Source organism: Dendrobium catenatum, unplaced genomic scaffold (assembly GCF_001605985.2).
Source record: "Dendrobium catenatum unplaced genomic scaffold, ASM160598v2 fragScaff_scaffold_659, whole genome shotgun sequence".
NCBI classification, from domain to species: Eukaryota; Viridiplantae; Streptophyta; class Magnoliopsida; order Asparagales; family Orchidaceae; genus Dendrobium; species Dendrobium catenatum.
The window spans coordinates 686530-695786 of NW_021319121.1; the positions used below are offsets into that span (position 1 = coordinate 686530).

A 9257-nucleotide genomic window follows, 5' to 3' on the forward strand; every position below is an offset into this window, starting at 1 on the left:
ATTATTCATTGTGAAATAACAAACAAAATGGCCAACAAGAACCAATGAAGGAACTTTAGTGATCAATAGTCCACTACAATCAACAACAATATACAATAATAACTCAATTGCCAAAGCATACAACAATAACTCTTCTCTCTAACCATAATGGTAGCTGATTAAAGTTTAAGGAAACTGCAGTGGCACTAAATAAATAACACCAACAGCATAAAACTTACTACTACAGCAACTAAACTAACAATCAAGAGCCCTCGCATTCCAAATCATGGAACAGAATGGCTACTGTAAGTAAACTCAAGTACTTTCTACTAGTTAATTTAACACAATTAGCTTGAATATACATCTTGCTGTTAATCTCTTGGTCGAGCCAACCACAAAGAACTGAGAGCTCGAAGGCGAGCGAAGTAGTCACTGATGGCAAGAAGGGCTCGAGCTGCTTGACGAGTACTTAGTATTCGATGCATCTGCTGCAATGTCTGCTGCCGCAGAAGATCAGCCTATTTGTACAACAAAAAAGAAATTTTATAGAGATATTCAGATGCACAAAAGATAGCCAAATCTTTAATCCCAGAAGTTCTTGATGAAACCAATAAAAGCAACAGCTTTTTCCTTCACTTATTATAGTGTTAATTTTGTGAATATTTCTAAAGAAACAAATTTAAGATTCTTTGCTGGTTTCTGTTGAAAAAGAGAGCAAATGTCATGTAAAGCTAGTATCAGTCATTGACTCATGGCTTAGTTGAGCAAAAAGTGAAGAAACCGTTGGACCGGTCCAACCGGGCCGCACGGGACTAGCCCAACGCAACAGAGGCAGGATCTCCGCCTCCTACATAGATTGGGCGATCCAAACGCCCAAGTGGAGCAATTTAGGAAGGATTTTTGAGGGATTTGGGAGAAAAATTTGAATGTAAGGACTGTTTAGGGATTTCCTTTTGATTTGTGTTCATTAAATAGTTTGTTTTCCTAGTGTTAAAGCATCTTGAATTTGGGCTGAAATTTGAAATCTCATAGATTTAGGTTTTCCTTTGGGCTCTAACGGCGTCTAGAGATTTGGGAGAGATCAATCCTCCTCTTCTCGAAGAGAGGATTAATTGTATCTTGTTATTTTCCGTTTCCCTTTTATCAAATAATACAAATTATCTACTGTTTTTTTGGTTTTGCATGAATTTTGGTACATAAAGCTCGCTATTTTTCAAAAATTGATAGGAAATACTTGAGATCTACAAGTACTTCCTATCATAAACTAATAAAAATTTAATAAAAAAACACAGCAAAAGAATATTCCCAGATTTTTGGGAGGTTATACCTGCCGAAGGAAATTTTCAAGTGTTCCAAGCTTGCTCATTGCAATTGCCATTTGGTTCATGTAATTAGCAACATTATCAGAACAAGGATTAGTGTTAAAAGAAGCAGGTGACAAGGTATCTGTAAGAGACTGCTGCAAAGCTTCCATTCCCTGAGACAAAGCATCTTCAGCTTGTTGCGAAGACTGCTGGAGATTGCATATGCCTATAAGTTGCTGATCTGTTAATGGCTCTAGGTGGCTCACAAGCATCTGCAAATACTAGTTTGCTTAGACAATTGAGTTATTTATGTATATTGTTGTTGATTGTAGTGAACTATTGATCACTAAAGTTCCTTCATTGATGATTTTTTGTTCTTGTTGGCCATTTTGCTTGTTATTTCACAATGAATAATGAAGATGCTAAGGCTTTGTTTGGGATGGCTTTTCTACTACTTCTAAAAGCAGTTTTATAATGCAAAAAATTTAAATTATGTACTAGAAAGCTGTTTTAAGAAGTAGGAAAAAAATGATCCCAAACAAAGTCTAAGTTTGATAATGAGATATGTTACTGCATTAAGAAAAGGTACTGCAAAGTTGAAATCACCTTGAGAAGTTCAGAGGAACGGAAACCGCCGAGCCACATGAAACATCTTTCAGCAGGTGTTGTCCACAAGCCCGAAAGCATGTGGAAGACATCAGACCTTGTACAAATGCTTTTGAGCTTGAAGAGAACATCATAGTGTGACATTAAACCATCAACAATAAGTCTTAGTTCTTCATCATCTGCTTGAGAATTAAAAGCTGATCTCAGATCACTTATTTGGTTTTGATGTTGGTCTAACCAGCGAGCATACTCCATATCAAATGCCAAGGCACCTAAATTGTTTTTAAGGACAATCAACTATTCATGATCAACTTGTAAAATTTCTCATCACATAAACATAAGCTGTGGCACTTTTGGTGATCTTAGCAGACTATATGTTCGGCACGTTAAAACTTAATAGAACCAATCATTTACTGATTGTTACTTGGTGAAAAAATGGTATGTTAAGTAATTGAAGAATGAAAAATTAATGCCTAATTTGTAAGCGAATTCCCATGGAATTTAAAAGATTGTAAACTATAGGATAAAATCCTAAATTATTCTAGAATTTGTAATATGCTCTCCAACATTTCTAAGCATAAAAAATTCATATGTTCTCTCATTTCTTGCTTAGTAAACTCAAAATTTCAAGAGTTTTAGGCTTCGTTTGGGACGGCTTTCTTACTGCTTCTTAAAGCATCTTTCTAGTACAAAAATTTAAATTTTTTATAAGAAAGCTGATTTAAAAAGCAGTAAGAAAGCCATCCCAAACGAAGCCTAAGTGTTTAGGTGATAAAGAGAAGACATGGATTTGCATTTATCAGACTAGTCTTTGTGATGAAAAAAATGGTTTGTTAAGTAATTGGCGAATGAAAAATTAATGCCTGACTAAAGTAAATCCTGCACCAATAACTCTATCATAACCTTTCAGCACAATATTAAGTATTAGGATGGATAAGATAAAAGGAGGACAAATTAGGTAACTCAAGTATATGTATTCTGACAATAATTTGAATAATTATGATAATGATGGTCAAGTTAATCAAGACTTCCATATTTAGCTGGCCAAGGAAAAACCTAAGCAATGATTCTCCATCAAACTTCTAAGTTAGGAAAACAAAATCACACGCATTAAACATCAATTATGTTTCTTGCACGCTAATTTGAAAACAACTAAGGTTTCGTTTGGGACGGTTTTTTTATTGCTTCTCCAAGCAGCTTTCTAGTACAAAATTTTTTATTTTGTACTAGAAAGCTACTTTGAAAAGCAATAAGAAAGCCGTTCCAAACAAATTCTAAGTTTGATGCCAATTTTGACAACATGAATTGCTAAAATTCGTGGAAATTTTAAGCAAATATACCATTCATTCCAGCTGAAAGGCCAAGATTACCAAGGTAACCACTAGCACTGAACAAACCCTGTGAACCAAGGAAAATGGAGTTAAATGTTGATAACAAAATTGATAAATGATGGCTAAGAAGAGTTAAAATACCTGCTGGCGTGCTCGCTGAAGCTCCTGTTCTAGTTGTATCAACTTCAACCGACTACTTTCGAGATGATGAACATATGCCTACTTTACAAGCAGATAATTACTACACTAGAAATCATATTTATCATGTTCTGAAACATTACACAATTGAATCTCTGAAAAATTAGAAAAATTAAAGTGTAATATAAAAAAAAATGAAATATGAACAATTTTTTAATAATTTCATGGTGAGAAATTGCTAAAATAAAATAGAAACAAAAATTACTATTCTAACAACATGGCTGTAAATTTTAATAACTGATAATAAAGCATTTGAATTTAGTATTGATTGAAATATGTTATGGAAAATCCTCAATTTTTTCAAAGAATTTTTTTTCTCATTGTGCATCCCCCCCTAGACCCTTGGACAAATACGTGCAATTTAAAGACCCCAAAACTTCATCCTTTAAAGAATAATCTTGATTGACGTAGTTTTGAAGAAAAAAACATTACAAGTTTAAAAACCTTGCATTCTAAGGCATGAACTATCATGCTACGCTTTTGGGGAAGTCAAACAATATTGCCACTATTAGCCTCCTAAAAGGTCAAGGAAAATTTGAAAACTTATAAGCTTAGGTTTTTCAGACTAAATCAATGCAATCTTGACTAATCTAACACTGACTTAAATTGATACGCACCACCATTACGTTCTTGACTCTATCCTAAGTTGACTCTAGGAAGCTAACTAACCCAATCCTATTTATAGACCAAAAAATAATCACTAATCGTTAACATAACATAACTTTTTAAGAAGGATAGACATTGTCTTAAATTCCAAATAACTTTCTTGGTCAAGCATAGCTTTGAAAGAATAAAATTCAATCACCCCTTAAGACAAGATTAAGCATATTGTGAGATTATCCTAATTAGGATCAATCATGTTATTATTGACCACCTAAAAGGTCAAGGGAATTATGATATCAAATTTGCTTGGGTTCATCAAAGTAAATCAACTCAATCTTAACTAACATAATAAAATCACAAACTAGCAAGCACCATCACTATGACCATGACTCTATCCTAAGCTGACTCAATAGAGCCCAAACCTAGTTTAAAACTAATTTCAGACTTAAGCAATTATATCGAGTCATTAATGCTAACCCAACCTTATTACTCATTTGTTCAAGACAATAAGCTAATTAAGAACGATAAATAATGACTTAGAATCCCAATGCCTTCTCGTAGGAGGGCCGAGAATAAATACAAATAAATGAGCAAGTTCCTTTAAGACAGCAATGCCCTTTAGACTCAGACATACTTATAAAAGCGAGCATTATTTACTTTGACAATTATTGCAATATAAGGCTAACAGCATTACTTGCTAATATATGTGCAAAATCACCTATTGACATGACACATTATATTTAGACATATCTATAATAAATGATTCTACAAATTGTGTTCAAAACATATGATTTAAGAGAATCATTGGGTGAAGCATGGGACTTTTAGCTGTTGTTCAAAAGGTCTCCTAAAAGAAAAACTTACAAATAGCTTCTTTGAGGGGCCTTCACAAGAAGTATCCTCAAGAGAAGTCCACGAGAGGTGCTCCCAAGAGAGAGTCATGTTGTCAAAATGCAATCACGCAAAGGAGGATACAAATCAATCATAATTTAAATGGACATGACAGAGATTGAAAAAAATATTTAAGCAGGGTGATCCACAAAATGACTAGTAGGCTTAAGGAAAAATGGGTTACAAATCATAACAATTAAATTCTAAAAATTACATAAATGATTAAAAAAATACAATTATGTTTCAGGGTTTATTTTTTTCAAAAATTGTCTATAAACGGAGTGAAATTTCATAATATTTCTTAAAATGATTCTTAAATTAACATTTTATTGATTTTGTCGAAGTTATGATATAATATTGAATTATATATTGTGAATTAAAAAATATAAGTCAATAAGATCCTTGCAACAACTTAATCATGTAATTACACAAATTATAGAGAATGTACAATTAGAACTTTGTATTCTACATAATACCTTATTAAATTGGGTGTATTAAATTAAAATGTAATATATTCTCTCTAAACAAAATAATACAACAATAACAACAAGCTTTTATCCCACTACATTGAGCTGACAACATGAAATTTTTTTCTCTATTGTGTTTTATTAAGAATTAAATCCTCATTTAAATTTAATAAAAAAATCATTTCTAATACATTATAACCAAGTTTCTTTAGTTCTAGCTCTACCTATCTTAACATAGGCTGGATCTACTGCATCTCCTCTCCTATTGAAAGTTCAATAATTGGCTATGAAACCAATTGAACGTGAAAATGACACAACAAGAGAGAGGTGTATTGGTGGTGATTTGAAAATTTCTTCAAAAACCTTTTGAATAAAAAGTCAAATTTAAATTTCATGCGAAAGCTTTTGAATAAACAATATAGATCAACTCACTACACAATTCAGAATAATTACAATTTTTTGTTTTTAAATTTTGTAGAAAACAATTTTTTTAACACAAATATGAATCAAAATTAACCACAGCAAACTTATTTCACAGATATAACCACAATCAAACCATAATGCTATAAATATAATTGCAATAAAGTAAAATATATAAAGTAAATGCGAAAAATAAAGTTGTAAATTGATTTTTATAATGGTTCGACCAACTTGACCAACATCCACCACTCGAAGTTCTCTCCTCGGGAATTGCACCAACACAATGTCTCTCCTTCAACCCACAGCTAGGCAAAAAAGCCCTTCTCCCTTGCCATATGCAAAAAATGCACCTTTACATACTCTTCACACATGGAGAATCCCTCAAGTCACCTCCTTGGTTCGGCAAAGCTGCCATGTCCTTCCACCTTGGTTTAGCGAAACCGTCATGTCCTTTTTTCACCTCCTCATTACAATGGAATCTCTGTGTCCTCGTTTAACCTCCTTGGTTCGGTAAAGTCGTCGAGTCCTTTCACCGCCATGGTTCAGCAGAGTTGCAGACGATATTTTGGCCCCAAAGTCCTTCCTTCACAAAACTTATCTCAAGAGGCAAAACAATAAGCCCAGAGGACCTCAAGTGCATGTCAACCGAAGCAACCGTGTGAAAATCCCTCTCACTCGCACTTAAATCCATCAAGAATTTTATCCCTCTCCATTACTATGTTCTCTCCAAACTCTATCACAAAAGAAACATAAATCATTGACTACCTAAAGACTCTTCTAAAATTATAAAGAGTTTATATATAACTTTTTTAAAAAATTTATAATTTACAATTATGTCGCTTCTGTTCATCCAGAACGACACTCATATAGTACAATATGATTAATTCAACCTCTGCTTTATGATCTAAAATCGTAGTATTATTAATTCAATCAAATAGTAGTTTATAATGTACAAATCCATGGACGATTAATTATAGTCCAAAGGGTTGCTTTGTTGATCCTCAAGTATGATCATGACCGCACATTACAGTCATCAAGCTTAATTAATCCAGATTCAATTGCTTAATCATAGAGATTAAATTAGGCAAAAATTTTAAACATAATAAAGTACAAACTAGTCCGTATAGTACAATCCAAAAAATTTTCAAAATTTAAATTATTTCTTAATTTAAATCACATCAGGGATATCAAATAAAGCTGAACATCTTGTACGATGTTGTGGTTTTACAATAGATTAATTATAGCCCAATACAAATTAACCACATTTGATTAAACATTTAATTATTTTTTTGGTTGCATGAATCGTACAATACAATCAAGAAAGTCCAATACGATCATAAAAAAAATTATAATGTTTAATTTCACTCTCCCTAGTGTGTGTGCGCATGATTGCTAAGCCAATATATATCTATTAAAAAAATATACTCAAGAAAAATAAAATACTCTTTCAAAAAGTAATTGATCAACACAATGATTTCTTCAACAATTCAACTCTTATTTTTTTATGGTACTTAGTGTATACTGAACTAGAAATGTTATTAGCACACAAGAAAAATGTATGCAATATATAAAATAGGAGAAAATAAAATAAAAAACTAAATATGTTTATAATCATCAAAAACACAAAATCGGGTTCTCGGATTGCAACACTAATAGGGTCATCAAAAGGCCAACATTTTATGTGAACAAACCATCTAAGATAAAAAAAATGAAAGGCCATTGAACATCACTTTTTATTTCTATTTTCAAATTTTTTGTTTGTTTTAAGTTCTTTCAATAATTTTGTTTTATATTTGAAAAATAAATTGAGTATTAAAAATAAATATTCAAAAAAAATTATTTAGTTTCATTATTTTCAAAACATGAACTCTTAGTCAACCAACATTGCAAGCCGCATCGGCCAGCCCCACACCAATCTCCAACGAACCCAATGTTGGTTGTGTTGCCCCACCAACCATGGCTAGCCTCAACCCACTTTTGCAACATTAACTATCAAATCAAAATGGTAAAGAGATTCATAATGAAATAGCTAGAAAAACAGAAAGGTAATCAGATCTCAAGGAAAATCTTAAAAAAGGAGAGATGCAAAAAATTGGAGTGCAAGAGTAAAGGATACAAAAAGGATAGAGATAGAAGAGAATAAAGAGCATGGATGGGCCATCATTAAGGAAATAAACACAAACTCAACTCTTATTTCATCTAAATACAAGGGGCAGTACGCCATTAAAGTATGCAATTGCTGCCATGATTTCCAATTCAGCTTAAATATGTCATACATTAATTGTCTTACCACATAAGGAAATACCAAAGTACAAAGCAGCCTTTAATATGTGTTGATAGCACTTAATTTACTTGATAAAAATTTTGAAAGTTGTTGGGCTGTCTACATCAAAAAATCTTCTGGAGTAAATATAAGGTGACAAGCAGCACACGCTGAGATATGCACTCTCTCTTCCACAAATATTTCCTCTCATCACCCACTTTGTAAAACCTACCTAATAGTTTCTCCAAAGATGAATGCAGAATACAAGCTTTTGAAACAATTGAGCTTATTTCTGCAGAACTGCAAAGCAAAACAACTAAAAGAGCATCTGCATTTCCAAAGAAAGGATTTTAAAAGCCCTCACCTTTTTCCTTAGCCGGCTTTTCCTAGCCGCCTCCCGATTCTGTGCTAAGCGCCGGATAATCTGCACTATGCAAATTACTTATTTAGAGGCAAATAATGCTAACCATAAAGTAAACTCCATAAGAAATTAACAAAAAAACATACTTTATCATCCCCTGTTTTCTCCATAGACACCGCAGAAGAATCTACAGACACGCGACCTCCACCGCCACCATAAAAGGCCCCTTCGCCGCCGCTGCCGCCGGTAAATCTCTCATCTACCAGCTACAACACAAAACCGAACGCAAAGTGTTCACATTCCACCAAGCAATTGAAAATAAATAATATATCTAACCTCACGGATTCTATCAAAGGGGTCCATGCCATCCGCCCTGAGACCTCCAACCACCATGCCGGAATCAGCCCCATTCTCAAAACTTCCCCTTTGAAAGCAGAGCCTGCCGCCCATTTCCAAAGATTGAACGCTCTGCAAAACCAAAAATCAAAAGATCTCACAAAAGGAAAAAAAAAAACTCAAAACAATCTAAAGAATGAATATTTCAGATTTTTTTAGTACCACGTTACCCAAGCCGCCATACTGATTGCAAGAAGACGCCCTGGGACTGAGAATGGGGCCTTACCAACGACAAGAAACAAACAAAAAACGAATCATAAAACGCAGTCAAATAGTAAAAATCCGATTTTGAATAGCATAAACAGTATACTACTTCGACTGAGGTCAAGCACAGAGTCGCCTATGTGAAATCCACCAGCAGCTTCTTCGAGCCCTCCATTCCTTGCATTCTCCATGCCTCTGAAACCCAAATATAAGATTAAGAAACCATAAAACAAA

The 9257-nt window shown here is 33.4% G+C and overlaps 1 protein-coding gene across 1 annotated transcript; it reads right to left on the reverse strand.

Annotated features, from left to right (window-relative positions):
* Positions 1–111: 111 nt before the first annotated feature.
* Positions 112–9034, reverse strand: LOC110094737 (transcription factor TGA2.2-like). Its single transcript, XM_028695587.1, has 9 exons — positions 8982–9034; positions 8760–8891; positions 8570–8689; positions 8427–8486; positions 3362–3439; positions 3230–3287; positions 1890–2161; positions 1307–1555; positions 112–497 (listed from the first exon to the last, which is right to left on the reverse strand). Exons 2-9 carry the CDS (start codon positions 8871–8873, stop codon positions 351–353), a joined length of 1098 nt encoding a protein of 365 aa, XP_028551420.1. The 5' UTR covers positions 8874–8891; positions 8982–9034; the 3' UTR covers positions 112–350.
* Between the last annotated feature and the right edge of the window lie 223 nt (positions 9035–9257).

Bases quoted from the DNA above. Each gene is read 5' to 3' on its own strand.
- LOC110094737 (XM_028695587.1), bottom strand. From the start codon at position 8,873: ATGGGCGGCAGGCTCTGCTTTCAAAGGGGAAGTTTTGAGAATGGGGCT. The intron at 8,487-8,569 runs GTATGTTTTTTT...TGCATAGTGCAG, and splicing joins AGAAAACAGGGGATGATAAA to ATTATCCGGCGCTTAGCACA. The intron at 3,288-3,361 runs GTATTTTAACTC...CTTGGTTCACAG, and splicing joins TTCAGCGAGCACGCCAGCAG to GGTTTGTTCAGTGCTAGTGG.